This window comes from Citrus sinensis, chromosome 9 (genome assembly GCF_022201045.2).
Source record: "Citrus sinensis cultivar Valencia sweet orange chromosome 9, DVS_A1.0, whole genome shotgun sequence".
In the NCBI taxonomy this organism is placed as follows: Eukaryota; Viridiplantae; Streptophyta; class Magnoliopsida; order Sapindales; family Rutaceae; genus Citrus; species Citrus sinensis.
This window is the reverse complement of record NC_068564.1, coordinates 15,124,580-15,146,787: the sequence shown is the minus strand read 5'-3', so window position 1 is coordinate 15,146,787 and position 22,208 is coordinate 15,124,580. Positions and strand designations below refer to the sequence as shown.

General features: G+C 30.9%; 1 protein-coding gene across 1 annotated transcript; it reads right to left on the bottom strand.

Moving 5' to 3' along the window:
• Positions 1-18,789: 18,789 nt before the first annotated feature.
• LOC127899884 (uncharacterized) lies at positions 18,790-21,004 on the bottom strand. Its single transcript, XM_052434026.1, has 3 exons — positions 20,043-21,004; positions 19,670-19,957; positions 18,790-19,525 (listed from the first exon to the last, which is right to left on the bottom strand). The coding sequence occupies exons 1-3, from the start codon at positions 21,002-21,004 to the stop codon at positions 18,790-18,792; spliced, it is 1,986 nt and encodes a 661-aa protein (XP_052289986.1).
• Positions 21,005-22,208: the final 1,204 nt, after the last annotated feature.

The window sequence follows — 22,208 nt, the reverse complement described above, 5'->3', positions numbered from 1 at the left end:
TAATACTAACTACTAAGTTAGAGCCTATGGTATTAGAATTTTTTCTTAATACTTAATACTTAATAATAATAATAATAATAATAATAATAATAATAATAATAATTTTTTTAAGGGTCAACATTTAGTTGTTAACTTGAACTTATATAAATACATAGATCATAATCGATAATAGCATTAATGCTTACAAGTTTCAAATTAAAATATAAAAATTAATATCACATTAAGACAACTATATTATCTAATTTTGCAATAACCAATTATAAAATATTGATACATAAATCTAATTCCATAGACTATGGTAATGATTAATGAAGATTTAAAATTATAACCTCCAAAAACCGATTACAACAAGTCACAACTACGAAATATTAATTATAACAAGTCACAATTCACAACTATGAAATATTGATTAATCACAGTTACAATAAATGAATAAGGTTAATTCTATCTTGGTGGTGAATCAAACAAGCTGACAATTGTTGATAAAAACCCATTATGCCATGGATAACTAAATACATTTAGCCTTGCATTGTTGTTGTTTTATTGAGGTTCTACTGCATCGACATCGTGCTCTTGAGGGTGTTAAGGTTCTTCTGCATTCCCATTGTATCCTTGAGGATCCATTGTGATTTTGGAATACAAAAAAAGTTAAAAAAAAAAAAAGAATTCTAATTTCTACTGATATTCACAAGTCATAACTTACGCTCTGATATTCACAAGTCAAAACTTATAATTGTGAAGTGTCATAGTATATTGGTGTGTATGTATAATTAGTAGTAAAAGTACAACAGGTGGTTAGATAGGTGGGACTCAGAGGTAGGTAGAAATTAATTAGTGAAATATTAAATTTGTGGAGGTAGAGATTTTTCCATTTTGGCAAGGAAAAAAAGGTATTAAATTATTAGAAAAATAAATGAAAAAATTAAAAGAAATGAACATTATAAAAGAGTATAGAATTGTGCAAAAACAATTGATTAATTTGACTACATAAGTGCTCACAATTTTCAATTGCACACAATTTTCAATTTTCACAGGCTAAAAAAGTGAAGTTGATTTAAATACACAATTTAAAAGTGCATCATTCACTGCTCGCAATAAGGCATCGACCAAAAAATAAATTTCTTTGATTATTTAATAGTAAAGAAATTCTGAATTGATTTGACTATTCATTCAATGGTTAGAAAAAATTATAAAAAGATTATGAATTGATTTGACTACTCATCTAACAAATAAAACAACTTAAAACAAAAGTAAAAAGTAAATAAAACAATAACTAGATTTACAGTCTTGTAGGAAGCTCTGCGAAATTGTGTATGTTAAAAATTTTAACTGTTATTTATTTTTTTCCTTTTTTACTTTATTTAAATAGTTTTCCTTTTTTACTCTATTTAAATTGTTTAATCATTTTCAATTTTCATCTCAATTTCAACTCATACTCTCTCAGTGGACCCAATGTCCTCTAAATTCTCCTATAATCCCAAGCAACTTCTTCTTTTTACTTAAATCTCGAACAAAAGTAAAACGCCATTCAATTGGTTTCTCTGTCACTTCTCTCTTGCTCCCTTATTTTTTTCATTTTTTTTCACCCACACAACTACACCACAGTACACAAGTTTTATACTTTTATTTAAAAAAAATTATATAATATGTCTCACTCTCACAATAATTATATGAGAAGACATTTTGAGTTGTATGAAAATTTTAATTTTATTGAAGAGGGAAATGAAGTTGTGGATGAAGAAATTGTTGCGTCAGAACTTGATCTAGATATTATATTTATTATCCGACCTGAGCGATCTCCTCCTACTTCTCAAGCAAGTCACAGTAGTTCTATTTCTACCACTACTGGTTCTAATTCTATCATCAGTACCAAATGACCAAGAATATCAATTGTTTGATCATGTTTTAGTTTGGAGAAAGTTCTAAACAAAAAGGGTGAAATTGTGGATGCAACAGTGGGCAAATTTTGTCAAGCCATTTTAAGTGTCAAAAGTAAAAGTGGAACATGGCATCTCAAACGGCGTATGAATACTTGTCAGACAAAACACTATCCACAAGACCCAAAATAAACATAAATTTCAAAATATGGTTTTGGACCTTTCAGTACTATAACATCATTCATATGTTCACAGCAGAACATGTGAGAAGGATTGGCTATGTATCTTGCTACAACAAAGCAACCTTTAAGATTTGTAAAAGTTAAACAACTGACGAAAATTTTGCAAAGGTATGTTCAGGTTCAACTTAAGAAAGTACCTAGAAATATACTAAAATGTGATTCAAACAAAATTTTTAATGAGATGAAAAAATTATTGACTAATACTTTTATCAATTTCAAAGGTGTTATTTCAATTTTTGCTGATTTTTAGATTGGTATTAATATGACTGGTTATTTTCTATGACTTCGTAGTCTATTCATACGATTAATGATGAATTGAGGTTGGAAAAAAATTATTTTCATTTTTTGATTTAGACTATCATCATACTGGTTTAGTAATTTACTCAGCCATAATGTTCGTTTTAAGAGAATATGAAATTACTAATAAACATTTTAGCATATCATTTGATAATGCATCAGCCAATGCTGCTACAATTGATATGTTTTGTGGAAAAGTTCTACTCTCTCACCTACAAATGGCTCAAAATGTTTCATGTTAGATGCGTATGTTATAATTATTATTTTAATTGTTCAAGTTGGTATGCTCCATATAAATCCTTTTGTCTACATTATAAACTTTTGAATTAAAAAAGAGTAGATTCACCTTGAAATGGAAGTTTATTAGAATTCTATATCTTTGATGTTGCTTTCTTGCCAAAATTTTTCTGAAGCAATTTTTAGTTTTTATAATGAGAGAACAAATGATGAAGATTGTCATATAAATGATTATGATTAGAATGTTGTATATAAATTTCTAGATTTTTGAAGGTATTTTATGATATGCCTGTTACATGTTCTACTTTTTATGAATCGACTTCATGTAAAGTGTTAAGGCAGGTGTATAATATGAGTGATGCTCTTAAGACTTTTAGAGAGAATAATATGTTTACAATTATTTTTTATGCTAGGGAGGAAAAATTCCAAAAACATTGCAAAGATATTCCCCACCTATTTATATTTGCAGTAGTACTGGATCCTACAATCAAGATAGTTAGTGCAAAACTTTTAGCTGATGGTATAACAGAAAATTTGCTCACAAGACTAGATATAAATTTTGCTACACTTATGTTTTTTATGAATGAACTTTTTGTTAGCCTAAAAGGCTACACATAATGTAATTTTGATGATAACAAACATGTGTCTTAAGTGATTTGATAAATATTATATTTCACATTTTCATTAGTTCTTGAAGGATAATATTTATGATGAAATGAACCACGTGAAATCAAGTTCAAGACACTCAACGGACACTCAACGGACAACGGCGCGATCAAGAATAAAGTTTAGAGCTCAACGGACTCATTATTGCAATAATTCTTGTAAAGCCGGTATGATTTAATATATGTATGGTTTAGCATTTGAGAAGTTCAAGATTTCGTTTAATAAATCATTATTTTTCATAAATCAAAGGCTTTACAATTATAAACCAAGCATTTTATGAAATTTGCTATATTTCAAGATGTGGACTAAAATGAAAAAGTTTTACAATATTTGATTTTAACAAGTATTGTTTTGAATTTCGGTTTTGGACATATTGTTTGCAAATATTTGAAACGTTTTGCGCTATACTCTAATTTCTTAATGTTTTGGGGTAAAAAATATAAATATTAAAAATGGACAGAGAGTTAGTGGCTAACCACCTGAGGGCTAGCGGTTAGCCGCCTGAGGAAATTTTCATATTTTCAAAATTTAGACTAAATTCAAAGGATTTTGAGAACTTTGAAATTTATAAGTATTTTGTTAAAGTTTGAAAAGGACTTTTTTGAAAAATATTATCATGTTTTGTGTCATATCATAATTTCAAAAAATTTTAGAAATGACAAGCATTATTTTGAAATTTCTAAAATTGGACTTGTTTAAAAGTTCTATGACGTATTGAGCCATAATATAATTACAGAAAGTTTTGGGTAAAATAATAATTTTGTGAACATGTTATTGTAGCAAAATTCATATTTAACGATGACTTTACTATTCTGAAGCGAGGAGCCGACTAAATTAAGCGGCTAGCTGCTTGCTTGTTGGTATTTTACTATAACGGCTAGTTTTTGCACTTTAACTATAAAAACCCAACTCCAACTTCAATTTTGAGATTTTTGCAAGCATAAAAAAATTCAAAACAACGTAGTTTGAGCTTCCAATTCGCAAATCATCATAGATTAAATATTCATTGAGCTATTATTTGTATATCCACTCTTAAAGAGAGTTTCTTTTTTGTAATCTTTATTTTCTCATCAAATTTGTGAGTGTATAAGTGTGAGAAACACTTGAGTGAAGAGATTGAGAGATAATCTCTTGATTGTAAAAGTTTATTGACACCTTGAAAGTCAATTGTAAAGAACTTGAAGCCTTGGGAGACTTAGATAGTGAAATTTTTTAGGTTGGTTGGCTTGGAGGCGTGGATGTATGCGGGGATTGCCGAACCACATAAAAATATTATGTTTGCCCTCTCTTCACTTACCCTTTTATTATTGTGCTTTATTGAATTTATTATTTTTTATTTGATTAAGACAGTAGATTAAATTGTTGTGTGAATTGTTTCGCATAAGTTTTAAAATCTCAATTCACCTCTTGGGTTGCATAACTTGCATTTCACTTTTTAATTTTTATCTAAACAAATTCAGATCAAGGATTACATATTCTGATGTTCAACAAGCAATGACCTTTCATAGAAATCTAGCTCATCTTTTGTTGCTCAAAAGTAGGGTATTGCTTCTAATATTGATACTAATCGCAATGAAATGCAAAGGTATTTTGCCTCTAATCTTGAAGATTTAGTAACTACTTCACAATTGAAAAGATATTTTAGAATTTTGGAAGGGTAAGACATCTTTTTTCCCTATACTATCTGAAATACTAACTAGGCAACCCAAGAGGGGGGGTGAATTGGGATTTTAAAATTTAAGCTAAGCAAACCACACAACAATTTAATCTATTGCCTTAATCAAATTGAAAACAATAAATTCAATCATGCACAATATTAAAAGAGTAAGGGAAGAGAAAACAAACACAATGATTTTTACGTGGTTCCGCAATCCCCGCCTACGTCCACGCCTCCAAGCTCACCGGGCTTGAGGATTTCATTAAGCTAGCCTCCCAAGGCTTCAAACGCTTACAATTGACTTCTAAGGTGTCAATGGACCTTTACAACAAGAGATTATCCCCAATCTCTTAACCCAAGTGTATCCGAACACTTACAATCTTTTAACTTGATTTTACAAAAAATATTACAAATGAATCTCTCTCACACAATGTGTTTGATCACAAGTGAAAGCTCAATGTGTGAATGAATGAGATGAATACAAGAATTTAAAACTCAATAAAAGTTGTATTCTCAATATTTTGCTCAATGATGATCGTTGGAATTCCTCTTGTTTGAATTGGACTGAACTTATTTATAGTTGGAGTTGAAAACTAGCCGTTATTGACTTTCTGCACACTGTCGGATCGCCGTTATCTAGATGTCGGATCGCCGTTTGACTGGTCAATATGACTGTTGGGTTGATTTTTCAAATTGTCGGATCGCCGTTAACTATATGTCGGATCGCCGTTTAGGTCTAGAGGCTACTGGTTGATATCGGCGAGCCGTTTATCACACATGTCGGTTCGCCGTTTAGGTCTAGAGACTAATCTTCAATTCTGTTAGATGTCGACGAGCCGTTATCAAGATATCGGATCGCCGTTTTCTACAGTAACTGCTACAGTGAAATATTTTCTAAATTTACCGTTTGACCCCAAAACTTTATAAAACTATGTTACGGCCCAAAATATTATAAAACTTTACAAATAGGTCCAATTTCAGAATTTCTAAGTAATGCTTTGTTAATCCCAAAACTTTCTAAAATTATGGTATAGCCCAAAATGCTATGACACTTTTCAAATAAGTCATTCTCCAAAATTTCAAGCAATACTTGTTTATTTCAAAATTTTCAAAATTCTTTCAATTAAACCATAAACTTGGAAAAACAACCAATTTTATAAAATCATTTTTCCATTAAATATGAAACATTTATAATGTGAAAATAATGATTTATTTAAAAAGAATAAAAACAATCAATTTCATAAAATCATTTTTCCATTAAGTATAAAACCTTTAAAATATGAAAATAATGATTTGTATAAAAAATAATTTTATCTTAAAAGATTAATCATTTTTAATCTTGTTTGTTATCATCAAAATCAATATTATGGAAACATATATGTTAACAATCTCCCCCTTTTTGATGATGACAAACGTTTCATGTATTTAAAAAATAATTGCACAAATTGCTCCCCCTAAATGTAAGCTTCTCTTACAATTTAGTTAAATTAACAAATTTAAATACATGCATTCTTCTCCCCCTCATCATCAAAAAGAAAACTTGGTGAAAAAGAAAAAGAGTAGCAAATTTGTTACCCATGTAGCCGAGTAGAAATTTTGACACATTCTCCCCCTATCAACAAGCATTACCTCAAATACAAGTTTAGTAATATTACTCCCAAATTATTATAAATCATGATACATGCCAACTCCATACACAAATTATCACACAAAAATATCATGAACCATTATTCTATCAAATACCAAGTCAACAACTCATAACATAAATTTATCATATAAAACACCTATGTAATCAAATCATCATCATATCTCAAAATCATCAAGTTCTCACCATAATCACATATCAATTATCAAAATAATTACTCAAAATGCATATTATTCTCCTCCTTTGACAATATCGAAATGAGATATTACTTTGTCTCCCCCTTTGGACAACAAAAAAGTTCAAAATGCATATTATCCAAAATCATATTATATGCTCCCCCTAAATATATGGCCAATTAAAAATTTTAACAAAAATGATTTTATCCAAAAACATATCATATTTATCTCCCCCTTCATCGTAAAAAAAAAAAAGATAGATAGATGCAATCGAAACAAGATCATAAAAAATAATTCAATGAAAATATTACCCACTTTGTGCGAGCAAAAATTTCGGCAAAGTCTCCCCTTAAAAATGAACAAATCCTCAAATACACAACATGATTAAAAACACTTCCATATAAGCTTAAACAATTATAACAAACCGACAACTCATTTAATTCATCAAGCAACGCACATATAATCATCAATTACCAAAATCATCAAGAAATCAAATCATCCCAAGTTTATGCCGAATTTTTTCTAAAATTCTTCTTCGCAAAGAGGTTTTGATTTCTTTACCAAATTGGCATGTATATTATCAAATATTCAAGCTCCATAATTACCAATCACATTTTATAAATAAAGACAACTAAACTCATCAAATATCTAATGGGACATTTCAATATAACATAAAAAAAAAATTTCATATGCTTAAAATTCTCGAAGTATATGTATTTCTCCCCTTTTCGATATTATTTAAAGCAAGTAATGCATATTTGACAATACATCAATAAAGTACAAAAAATGCATCTATTCACCAATCATAGATCCCATAAGATCAAACTTTCTCAAATACATGTAATTATCAAAGCATATTCTTTATCTCAAATCTTAAGCAAAACATAAGTGTATAATTGCAATATAAGATCATCAAAATCAACAAAGCTATTAAGATAAGCCATCATTATGAGTAAAGAACAAGTGATCAAATTCACAAGCACAATTAGTGCGAATTTTATAAATAATATAACACAATTAATGGCATATGAATTCATACATACATAAGAGATGGACAATGATGGTAGACAATTAAGAAGATGAAATCAAAGACCATACAATCATTAAAATCGAACAAAGACATCATGAGAAATCACTCAATGTTATACACAATGATAATTCCATCATGTAATCATACAAGCATACTTTCACAAATTCATTTATCATGATTCATTCAACAAAATTAATATGGCAAGAATTGTTACCAAAACAATTAAATCATCTTGCCTCATCTTTTTCTCCTAGATCATACTCAAGTGATTATCCTCAGAATCTTTCATCAAGGAACTTCTCCACCATTCCTTGATTGTAGTACCTACAAAAAATATTCACATTGTGTCTTTTGGTACCCAAATATGCTTGGGTCCTTGAGTGTTAGGAATTGTTCCTTTTGGAACCCAAACACATTTCACTCCATAATACACATTTCTTTTAATTGGACATCTATTCTTCATGTGACCATTTCCATTACAATAATGACAAACAATCTTATGATCACTTGTGGAGGTAGCTTTAACAAAATAATTCTTATAATATTTTTATTTCAAATAAGGCTTATACCCAAGTCCTCCTTTATCAAACACACATTTTTGAGAATTAATCAAGTTATCCAACATCTTTTGTCCATTTGTAAAATTTAAAACAATCTCATTTAACTCATTGCTCTTCTTCTTAAGCATTTCATTTTCCTTTTTCAAGTCATCTATGTGATATTTTAGATGCTCATGTGAAGTGCTAGATTTCTCATTTGATAATGCAACTCTATCATGCAATGTTTTATTCTCTAATTCTAGGCATGTAATCTTCGCACATAGAGATTCATTTTCATTTTTGAGCTCTACCATTTTCTTTTTAAGACATGCATTCTTTTTACCAATTTTTATCCAATTATCATGCAATTCTTTAAAAGCATCATATAATTCATCATAAGTAAAAAGATCATTTACCTCATCAAGTTCATCATCCGATTCATCTCCAATTGCCATGAGAGCTAGATTTGTCATTTCTTGATGCTCTTCATCATCACTTGTTTCCTCATCGCTATCATCCCATGTGACTACCATTGCTTTCTTCTTGAGCTTGTTGAGAATAGGGCATTCCGTTCTTATATGACCAAGCTTCTTGCACTCATAACATTTGATTAATTCCTTCTTCTCCTTTCGGTTCCTGAGGTCTCTAAATTTTCTTCGCTCACCGGATTTCTTAAAAAGTTTTCTGAACCTCCTAGCCAGCATATCCATCTCCTCCTCATCCAGCTCGCTTTCCTCATCACTTTCATATTCGAGGCTTTGAGAGCAATGCTTTTCTTCTTCTCCTCATTGCTTCTTTCGGCTGCCATGTCTTGCTCATAAGAAATAAGAGAACCAATTGAATCATCAATAGGTAAGATATTCAAATCTTTAGCTTCCTCAATGGCAGTCCTTTTTGGTCTCCATTCCTTAGGTAGCGACCTAATAATTTTCTTAACCTTCTCGCTATTTGAAAGTCTTTCCTAGGGCTCCTAGAGTGTTCACTATGTCCGTAAATCTAATATACATAGAATACACACTCTCATTTTGTTCCATTTGGAACAATTCATATTGCCGAGTGTACTTACTAATTTTAGACTCTTTCACTTGATTTGTGCATTTGTAAATAACTTCAAGTTTGTGCCAAATTTCATTAGCACTCTCACAACTAGATACTCTATGAAATTCTTTCTTATCTAGTGCACAAAACAAGGCATTCATAGCTTTGGAATTTAGAGTAGCTTTTCTCTTTTCCAATTCATTCCATTCTCGTGAAGGTTTTGGAATATCTTCCCCGACTTCATTTTTAGTCAAAGGCATAAATTGACCATCACAAATAATTTCTCAAATTTCATAATCTAAAGCTTGTAAATAAATTCTCATCCTAGTTTTCCAATAAGGGTAGTCATTACCGTCAAAGAATGGTGGTCTAATTGTGGATTGTCCTTCCCTAAAGATTGAGTCATTATGAGTTGCCATGGATCTTTAACTCTAGACGGTTAAGTCTACACAAGAGCACCTCGCTCTGATACCAAATGAAATACTAACTAGGCAACCCAAGAGGGGGGTGAATTGGGATTTTAAAATTTAAGCTAAGCAAACCACACAACAATTTAATCTATTGCCTTAATCAAATTGAAAACAATAAATTCAATCATGCACAATATTAAAAGAGTAAGGGAAGAGAAAACAAACACAATAATTTTTACGTGGTTCCGCAATCCCCGCCTACGTCCACGCCTCCAAGCTCACCGGGCTTGAGGATTTCACTAAGCTAGCCTCCCAAGGCTTCAAACGCTTACAATTGACTTCCAAGGTGTCAATGGACCTTTACAACAAGAGATTATCCCCAATCTCTTAACCAAAGTGTATCCGAATACTTACAATCTTTTAACTTGATTTTACAAAAAAGATTACAAATGAATCTCTCTCACACAATGTGTTTGATCACAAGTGAAAGCTCAATGTGTGAATAAATGAGATGAATACAAGAATTTAAAACTCAATGAAAGTTGTATTCTCAATATTTTGCTCAATGATGATCGTTGAAATTCCTCTTGTTTGAATTGGATTGAACTTATTTATAGTTGAAGTTGAAAACTAGTCGTTATTGACTTTCTGCACACTGTCGAATCGCCGTTATCTAGATGTCGGATCGCCGTTTGACTGGTCAATATGACCGTTGGGCTGATTTTTCAAATTGTCGGATCGCCGTTAACTATATGTCGGATCACCATTTAGGTCCAGAGGCTACTGGTTGATATCGGCGAGCCGTTTATCACATATGTCGGTTCGCCGTTTAGGTCTAGAGACTAATCTTCAATTCTGTTAGATGTTGGCGAGCCGTTATCAAGATGTCGGATCGCCATTTTCTACAGTAACTGTTACAGTGAAATATTTCCCAAATTTACCGTTTGACCCCAAAACTTTATAAAACTGTGTTACGGCCCAAAACGTTATAAAACTTTACAAATATGTCCAATTTCAGAATTTCTAAGTAATTCTTTGTTAATCTCAAAACTTTATGAAATTATGGTATAGCCCAAAATGCTATGACACTTTTCAAATAAGTCATTCTCCAAAATTTCAAGCAATACTTGTTTATTTCAAAGTTTCAAAATTCTTTCAATTAAACCATAAACTTTGAAAAACAACCAATTTTATAAAATCATTTTTCCATTAAATATGAAACATTTATAATGTGAAAATAATGATTTATTTAAAAAGAATAAAAACAATCAATTTCATAAAATCATTTTTCCATTAAATATAAAACCTTTAAAATGTGAAAATAATGATTTGTATAAAAAATAATTTGATCTTAAAAGATTAATCATTTTTAATCTTGTTTGTTATCATCAAAATCAATATTATGGAAACATATATGTTAACACTATCCATTATGGCTCATGATTTACTAACTCCTCCAATTTTAATTGTAGCACCAGAGTTAGCTTTTAGTGAAAGTGGCAGAATTCTAGATGAACATCGGTCAAATTTGTCATCAGAAACATTAGACTTTTTGATGTGTGTGAAAGATTGAGAAGATTGTTGCCAACAATTTTAATATACTTGCAAGCGCACAAATCTAAAAATAGAATAGTAATAACGAGGTCGAACTTACCGGAATTACTATAAATTGAAAAGTCTATTTTAATTCTAAAATTAATATTAATCCTAACCTAGTTGAGCAAATTGAGTTTTTAAGAGAAATAAAACTAATAAAACTAAGAAAATAATTAAAGTAAAGGAAAATTCAATAAGAAAAAAATTACCAAGGTTTCAAAATCCACCACTATTCAACTAGTAAGTATCTAATTGTTAATTAATTCTCAATTTTAGAGTGACAACTCAAAATCAATCTATGTCATCTCATGGATCTAACAATTGAGCACAACTAAAATTAATATTAATCCTAATCTAGTTGAGCAAATTGAGTTTTTAAGAAAAATAAAACTAATTAAACTAAGAAAACAATTAAAGTAAAGGAAAATTCAATAAGACAAAAATTACTAAGGGTTCAAAATCCACCACTATTCAACTAGTAAGTATGAAATTGTTAATTAATCCCCAATTTTAGAGTGACAACTCGGAATCAATCTATATCATCTCATGGATCTAACAGTTGAGCACAACTAAAATTAATCTTGTGTAGGTTCTTTTTCTACTTAATAGTATAATATATAAGCATCCCATGTAACTATATTGAATGACAAAGAGTCAAAGTTTTCCTAAGCACTCTGTGTAAACAATTTAATGAAAGACACATAATCAAAGATAATCATTTTTAGACTTTATAGATCCAAGCATAGATTTAGTCAAATAATAACATTCAACTAATCGTGTGAAACAAGAATCATAAACATTAAAGAACATATTTAGAGAATTAATTAATAAAAAATAATTATTTCATTGAATAAGGTTTCATCCTTAATTTCAGTAAAAGAAAATTAGCTAGACATACTTGAATTGAGAGCAACAAAAGAAATCAAAATCAGCCATGGAGAATTAAATTGCTGTCTTTTCTTCTTTGCTGAATACTCTCCTTTTGCGTCTCCTTAATTCAAAACCCAAAACTCCCTTTTATAATGCTTGGCCACCAAATCCTTCAAATTTTCAAAAGGAATCCTTTTTGAATTCTAATTGAAATCCTTTTCCAATTATAAACTAAATCCTCCAAATTAATGCCACCCTGCCACCATCAGCCATAAATTTGTTTCCACTTTTGAAGTTAAAAGCTCTTGCACGTGCACCCCAATTGGCAATTGGCAAAATTAAATCTTTTAATTATTCCATATTCATGAATTGGATTAATTAATTGCTTTGATTTCTTCTGCTCAGATTCCATCAATTCTTGGCTGTATTTTTGTCTTCTAATTTAATCTTTATTACTTTCCAAATTAAACTTTTTTATACCCTTTTTATCCATAATCTCCAATTAATTCTCTATTCAATAAAATAATTCAATTAATTAAAAATAAAAAATAAAAAAAACGAGCAATTATATAATTAAGGGTAAAATATGTATGTATTATATGCTCATCAAAGATGTTGAAAGCCAAGTGCAACAGGATTGGCAACATGCTTTAACGAAATATATTGAGTATTTGGATTTTGATCAAGAGGAAGTGAATCAAGATTATGTACACTAGTGAACACCGAACTTACCTCTAGAGACAAGAGACTTTCTTTCTTTGTAACTGTTTTGAATAAATTTTACTTGTGGAAAGGTTGTGAATTTGCAAATAACAGATGGTTTAGTGGGTACCAACCTAGTTAGGATATAATGTCAACTGTAATAATGCAAATTCCATCTAATTTTATTTGAATTACTAATATTGTACTTCCACTTAAACTCCATTGAATGAAAATGCAACTTTTGGTTTATAATAAAACCACATTTCGTTCACAATTTTATCTTTTGCCTGTAAATGATGAAAAATATTTCGTTAACAAATGAAGTGTATTTCATTTGATTGATTCATGATTTCATAAATGAAATATTAAAGTCATAAAATTTTAAATTTATCTTTTATAAAATCATGATATTGTTAACATGTATGTGTCTATAATGATGATTTTGATGATAACAAACAAGATTAAGAATGATTAAGTTTTTATAAGCTCAAATTACTTTTCATATATTTTAAATAAATCATTATTTTGATAAAATAAAGGTTTAATACTTAAAGGAAAAGTGATTTTGAAAACTTTGAAATCAACTAGTGTTGTCTTGAAACTCTGCAAATGAACTTATTTGTAAAGTTTTACGAAAATATGGGCTATATTATAAATATAAAACATTTTGGGGTAAAATTATAATTTTTTAAAAATAGTTTCATTGTAGTAATCACTGTATCAAACAACTAACCGTTTATGAGATAACGGCTAACCGACATAGAACATAATTGAAGATTAGCTTCTGGACGCTGATGACAAACCGACATCTAGAAAATAATGATCCAACAATTTGAAATTATAGTACAACGATCACTTGCTCAAGTCAAAACGGCAATTTGATAAAGGCTAAACGGTGATCTGATTGCGTGTAAAAAGTCAGCAATGACTAGTTTTCAGCTCCAACTATAAAATGGCTCAATTAAATTCAAATCAAATGAGATCTAAGAGCTATCATTGAATTTGCTACTGAGCATACAACCATTATTGAGGTTTAAACCTCTTTTTGTTTCATTGATTCACACTTTGAGCTTTCATTTGTAACCATATACATTGTGTGAGAAAATTCATTTGTAATCTTTATTTTTGAGTGATTGTAAGTGTTGGGACACACTTAAATTAGGAGATTAGGGATAATCTCTTGTTGTAAAGGTCTATACCTTGGAAGTTAATTGTAAGAGTTGTTGAAGCCTTAGAGGCTCGCTTAGTGAAATCCTTAAGCCCGGTGAGCTTGGAGGCGTGGATGTAGGCACGGTTGGCCGAACCACGTAAAAATCGCGTGTTTACTTTCTCTTACCCTATCTCTTTATTTTTCATTGCATGTTAATTTATTTATTTCGAATTTGGTTGCTTTGTTTAAATTGCATTAAGTTTTAGTTGCTTAAACTTTTAGAATGCCAATTCACCCCCCTCTTGGGTTGCCTAGTTAGTATTTTAGATATTTATAATTTTATTTATTAAAATCATGATATCATTTATTCATTTAATAAATTATAAGCATAAAATAATTAGAGTATTTTTTTAAACTAAGATTTAAATGAATTTAGAAAACCTATGCTACTAAAAAAAATTAAAAGATTCAATTCAAGCCATCTAGAAAATCATAAATTTTAAATTTTACTTCTAATTAATTTTTTTTACTTTGATATACTTTGCCTTGTATGCTATTCATGACTCATAGGCTTTTTATGGCCCATAGGCTGTGTGCTAGCCCACAAATGAAGTATGCATATGGCAAGCTTTTTCAAGTGTTGTGCTTTAGCTCACATCTATCGTGCTACATTTTTAGGCTCACGTCCTGAAAATTTTCAGTCCAGCCCAGTTCACATGCATGCCATACTATATTGCATACCTATTAAAATGTCCTTGTATAGTATCATACTGTATGGACACATGTCGTGCCTGTACCATTCCATGTGATGCCTGGTCCATTCGCCATCTCTACATAGATGGATATGTACAGAAGGAAAGAGGAAAAGAGAAATGATTTTGTGCATAAAAAATTCATTGCGTTGTTACTAACATTAACATTACTCAATACACTGTTAATTGAAGTATTATTCTCTTAGACATCATCAAAATCTCAAATTGGTTCTCATGCCTGAGAATTCGATGATAAAGTGATAATCTTCTTATTGGCTTTTAGAAATTTCGTTATTGCTACTACACTGTTTAGAAAATTTACTTATCTTTTTCTCCATAAAAAATCACCTTTTTAAAAAAATTTATTATGGAGCCACATCTTTTTATACGGTTTTGCTACCCTTAAAAAAAAAAAACTCTTTATAAGGTTGAAAATTATTCTAAAATAAAATCGATGACAAAAAACATTGATTGAAATTTCTATTTTTCATGTCTTTTAGTTTGATACTTATTTTAATAAATAGGGTGTTCTACTTATTGGGATGCACATATAATAATTTTCAAATTACGGATACCTCACTTTAATATGGTCAAGACCAAGCTAAAAGATTAAAAACAATCACACTACAATGTAGTGTATTTTATCCTATTATGTATAAAAGTTTGTGCTTTTATCTTTTAACTTTGTTCAAACCATATTAAAGTCAAAGATCCCTAATTGAAAAATTTAGTGTCTATTTTAGTCATATGTATTGTCACAATTGTTGGACAAAAAACTTTATTAAACCCAAAATATTACTTTTTAAACTAATATCTACTAAATGCTAACTACTCTTCTTCGTAGTTAATTATTTTTATCAACACTATGAAACCGACTCTAAAGATAACAACATATGCTTGAATGATATATCATCTCTTATTTCTTAAGAAATATTTGTATTTGATTACCTACCATCTCAACCTGACACTAATGTTCTTCCAAATAAAGAGTATTGGGTCTTATTTTAGAATACACTATATGTTGAATGTTAAATTTAATAAGTCCAAAACCAAGACTCACTTGTGGCCGCACAATGAACCTACCATCTCAGCAAGCTAGTCCTATAGAAGTATTTCTTCTCTATCTTTAGAGTAGTCTGGTCCTACCATCTTAACAGGTTGAGGTGGTAGGACTAGCCAACAATACTTTGCCACTTAGCTAAGCAGTGAGTCTCATTATAGGACCCATGTTTTAATATTAAATTTTCGTGAGTCTCAAGTTGAAACCCACTTAAGCTACTACTGAAAGTGTTTCAAGAACTCAACTAAGATTGTTTCACACAACGTGAGATTGAGCAATAACAATAAATTGACCTCACTTTGCAATCTAAGTGTCTTGCCTCCAAAGTGATTTACATTATTCACTCTATATTTTAAAGGTTTTTCCTCTAGCCAATCACTTGTAGAGAATAGTCTTATCTTTATATAAGACTTAAAAAAAAAAACTAAGAGCGAAAATTCAGTGGGATCCTTAGTGTTCTTTATCTTCACTAGTGGGATTCAAATAAAACTCTTTTATTTGAAAGCAAGATATTACTTCTTATCCTTGAACCTAATATTTCAAAATTTGAATTCAAAATATTCTTTTCTTATTTATCTTATTTAACAAGATAATAGACTTCCACTTAACAGTAATTATGTCCATCAACATAGTGCAATTTACTCCTAAAGCATAGAGAATTTCAAGTGAGACCCTTTATCAATACAATTATTTTAATCAATCCTTCCATTATAATATATTCCACATGAACTTCGAAGATTGAATTTAAAGCCCACTACAAATTGTTCATGTAATCTTTCATTCTTAATTTTTATTTATTAATTGGACTCATTAAAAATTTTCAAATATTAAATATATACTTTTTTATATAAATAAACAATTTTACAAAATTACTGGCCAACTTTTTAAATTCAATTCATTTATGAAAATTTCTTGGATATACTTTCTCATAATTGAGAATAGTGGATCACTTGTTGAGCATTTATATACTTTAAATATTATCTGTATAATCCAATATGTTTGTGTAATGCTAATAAGGCTATGACTAGCACGCACTAGATCCATTGCAAGATTGCATGTAATAAAATATTTTTTGAAAAATATAGCCATTGGATTTGATGCGTTGTACAATCAGCAACTGGAAGTTATCTTGAAATTATTGAGAGTTTGTGGGCTACTGGCAACAACCGCATGTGGTCGCCTAGTTGAAACAACCGAGAAAATGAGAAAGTTAAATAAGATTTTACTATTTATTTGAAGAGCCACATTAACAATTAAGACTCCAAAAGATATTTTAATTAAGATATTTTAAATAAGAATATTTTTGTTTTGTCAAATTTGTAGAGTGATTTTTCCTTCTTTAATTTATATTTTATTATTTTTATAGGAGAGAGAAAGAGAAATGTTTTAATTACTATTTATTTTTCCTTTAAAAAAAGTTATTTGATTAAAATAATATTAACTTATTTATTTGAAGAGCCTTTTGGAGGACAGTATAATTTTTCACTCTTCTATTTGCCACATAGATTAGCAAATAGTAGAGACTCTTGGTGATGCTCTAAGAAATTGATTATTGTTACTTCTCTTTTTTTTTTCAAAATTAAAAAATGGCACGGGCACTTTTTTTGGTGATTTTTTGTCGAAAAATTCTAATTACAATTTTAAATATATTTAGGATTTATAATTTCAGTTGCAATATCTTACAATTAAAATAGCAATCGTAATTACAGTAACTACATTAATAATTTCAATTTCAATCTTTTATTATTAATTCCAAATTTAATTAAAACAACCATAACAACTTTAATTTCAATTGTAATTCCAATTACAATAGTTACAATTAAAATTTCAATTCCAATTACAATAATAAATGCAATAACAATTGTAGTCTTAATTCCATCAACAGTGGCAATTGTTATTATAGTAATATTTAATAACAATTACAATAACAATAGCAATAATAAAATTGTAGTTGTGACAATAATTAGAATAGCAATTGTAATTTCAATTTTTTTAAAAATACAATTGTGATTACAATTGCAATTATGATTATGATTACAATTTTAATTGTATTATTAATTGTAATTAAAATTACAAATACAGTTGTAATTGTACAAGAATAATTACAATAGCTGTAACAATTACAATTACAACTTCTATTACATTGATAATTACAATTCCAACTGCAATTACAATTCTGATCACAATTACAATTTCAATTCCAATTCCAGTTACAATTACAACTGCAATTAAAATTCCTATTATAATTACAATTCCAATTCCAAATTTCCAATCACACTGTCAACGACAATTCCACTTATAGTTATAGTTACCATTTCAATTCAATGACAATTACAACCATTGACTAATTCTAATTTTGATCAAATTTGTATTAAAATAATAGTTACAATTGCAATTACGGATTTTTATATGACACTACATGATCTTTTATATAATGGAATTATAACTCTTTTTTTTTCTTCTTTTAATTTGTAAAAAATCTTTTTAACCAATTTGTTAACAGTTTACAATATTTTTAAAGAATTTATATCTTTTATTAAAATAAATATTTTATGCCGTTGACCAAATGCAACGTTGCACATTTGTTATGTTTAATATTTATATTGCTAGATTGAACCAAGCCTTCCCTAATCTAAATTCCTTGCTCTACGATTTTATTGTCGATTGTCTTTCCCTTTAATAAGGCTGGCAGAATTCCCTGAATCTTGATTGAGATTTGGGATCCTAGGTCATTTTTTTTTTTGAAAAGGAATACTAACTTTCATTCAAACAAAAGAGTTGAATACATTCATAATTTCGATTGGGTAAGAATCCAACCAAACAACAGCTTCTAAGTGATCAAAAGCTAAACTAGCCAATGAGTGGGCAATCGCGTTACAAGATCTTGGTGTATAATGGCACTTAACATTGTGGAGATCCTTAAACTTGTTTTGAATCTCTGAAGTAACCAGTAAATCTCATTTTTGCTGCCCTTTCTGTTGTTAATTAAATCAGCCACCATTTGCGAATCCGTTTCGATAATTAAAGAGGTTAAACCCGCATCCACAGCTACTTGCAAACCCCACCTTACTGCTTCAGCTTCTGCATACGAAACATTCCCATGAAACCTTGTAGTCTTGACTGCAGCAGCTATGATATTCCCCGTTGCATCTCTGATCACGGCTCCCAACCCTGATAAATTTTTCTCCTTCCTTATGGCTGCATCAACATTCACCTTGAACCAGCTTGGCGGCGGAGGAAGCCAAGCTTTGGCTGTTTTCTTCTCTTTGTCAGCTCCACAAATCAGTCCTGAAGGCTTTACTCTCTGATAAGCTTCTAACAATGCTTCTGCAGTTGCTACTGACATTTGATAACCAGGCTTCTTTGCTTCAAATATAAGTTTATTTCTTGCTGTCCAAATTGTCCAGCAAGTGACAGCCAGCAGCTCGAAATCTGTTTTGCTCATCTTCTTTACTAATTCTTGGAAAACCGTAAGCATATCTGGGCCTACCATATCCTTAAAACTTTCTGCAAATTTGGTGTGCTCCCAGGTTTTCCGAGCTGCCTTACATTCTACCAAAGCATGAAAAATGTTCTCAGACCTGTTACCACAAATTTGACAGAAAGGCTCATACATCACCTTTTTCCTCCATAAGTTCATTGCAGTTGGAAGCAAATTTCAAATAGCTCTCCATAGAAAGATCTTGATTTTTTCTGGGATGTTGAGAGTCCAAATGACTTTCCACTGATTGTTGTTGTTCACTGAGCTGCTTGGTGTGTCCGGAACCTTCATCTTGAGGGCTATTTGGTATCCACTTTTGACAGAGTATTCTCCCTTCCTGTCATAATGCCATATTACTTGGTCTCTGCTGTGATTTCTGGGCAGGGGGATATTCATGATTGCATCTGCATCTTCCTGCACAAATTGGTCAAAAAGCAAAGCTTCTTTCCATCGGTTATCATTTGTTATTAGCTCAGAGACTGTAGTATCACTTGGAAGTGTTTTCACTGAGATTGGTTTAAAAGTAAGAGGTCTGGGAATCCAATTGTCTTTGTAGACCAGCACCTGATCACCCCCACCAATCCTCCATCTGTAGCCTTTGAGGATAACTTCTCTACCCCATAAAATACTCCTCCAGATATAGGAAGGTTTTGAGCCTACGGTTCCTTTCAAAAAAATTTCCATGCTTGAAGTATTTGGCTTGTAAAACTTTAGCCACCAGTGAATTAGAATTTTGAATAATCCGCCACCCTTGCTTCGCTACCAATGCTTGATTAAAGCTAGATAAGTCCCTGAATCCCAAGCCACCACGACTTTTTGCTTGACTTAACTTATGCCAGCTAGCCCAATGTATGGCTCGCTTGTCCTCTTTACTTCCCCACCAGTACCTAGCAATTACTTTCTGGATGTCATTACATGTGCCCACTGGTAATTTGAACACACTCATGGCATAGGCTGGCACCGCTTGCGCTACTGCTTTGATGAGCACTTCTTTACCTCCACTTGAAAAACATTTATGCTCCCAACTTGATATTTTGCTCAGGATCTTGAGCTTTATCTCATTGAAGAAGGATTTCTTTTTTCGCCCAATCAAAGAAGGCAGCCCTAAGTACCTCTCATGCTTCGAAACCACCTTGAGCTTGAATAAATTCTTTATGGTCGAAATTTGATCTGCTTTCACATTGTGGCTGAAAAAAATTGATGACTTGTCGAAATTGAAAATTTGCCCGGATGTCGTAGCATAGCAATCAAAAATTCCTTTGAGATGCACACAATCCTCCTTCGAGGCTCTTGCAAAAATTAGACTATCATCGGCGAATAACAGATGAGAAATGGTGATATTGTTGCTGAATTTCAGCCCATGTATCAGCCTCTGACTTTCAGCTTGCATCAGGAGATTTGAAAAAACCTCTGCACACAAAATGAACAAATATGGAGAAAGAGGACATCCTTGTCTTAACCCTCTTTGAGGCTGAATCAAACCCTTCGGCACTCCATTAATGAGGACTGAGAAGGATGTTGTGGTTATGCAGCCCATTATCAGCTCTACCCACTTATTAGAAAAACCTAGCTTCAGCATTGTTTTTTCTAAAAAATGCCACTCCACCCGATCATAGGCTTTGCTTATATCAAGCTTTAAAGCCACTAACCCATTCTTTTTCCCCTTACTATGTCTGATTTTATGCAAGCATTCATACCCAATAATGATATTGTCAGTGATTAATCTATTGGGAATAAAAGCACTTTGTGCTGGGGAAATAACATGCTGAAGAATATATTTCAACCGATTAGCTATGGCTTTTGTAATGATCCTATAAATGACATTGCATAGACTAATGGGTTTGAAATCAGCAACTTTCCTAGGCTTTCCGATTTTCGGAATTAAAGCAATGTAGGTGTGATTTAAAGGAGCAATGGTACCTTTCTCGTTAAGGATGTGCAGACAGGTACTAACGACTCCCGTTTTAACCCGGAGCTTTGGTTGGGCACATCTGAGCTAAAGCCTCTGTTACTTCCTCCTCGGTAAAAGGTTGATCAAGCTCCTCATTCATTGCATTACTGACTTTTGGATTTAACCCCTTTAAAACAGCTTCTAATTGATCTTGAGTTGGATTCGAGGTAGAAAATAAATTTGCGAAGTATCCGCAGATTTGTTTTTCCACTTCTTCATCGTCTTCAGTCCAATTCCCTTGATCATTTTCAATGCCCCATATCTTGTTCTTCTGTTTCCTAGATGATGCTTTCGAATGAAAAAACTTGGTATTTTTATCTCCTTGCTTAAGCCAATCTGCTCTCGAGCGGTGCTTCCAATAAATTTCTTTCTCAGCCAAGAATCTGTGAATTTGCCTTTCAGTCATTTTGATTTCATCCCCACTGTCTTCCTGCTTCTGATCCTCTGTTAGCTTTCCAAGCTTATCAATCAGCCTTTGAAGCTTCTTTTCCCTACCACCAAATTCTTCTCTGCTCCAATTTTTTAGCTGAGCTAAAGAGTCTCTTGCTGTTTTGGCAAACGTTTGCACCACCGAATCCCCCAACCAGCTGCCTCTACAAGACCATTCCGCTTTGATAATTTCCTTGCATGCTTCATAAGAACTCCACATATCTTCGTAATAGGCTCTTGAAAAATTTTCCCTCTTATAGTTCACCTTATTACTTCTTTCTGATTAGTATTAAAAATTGTTTAATTATCAAGCGATAATATGTTATTTTATGCTTATGTTATAATTTATATTTGTGTTTATGTAATATATTATGAATTATTAATTATGTTTTAAATATATTTA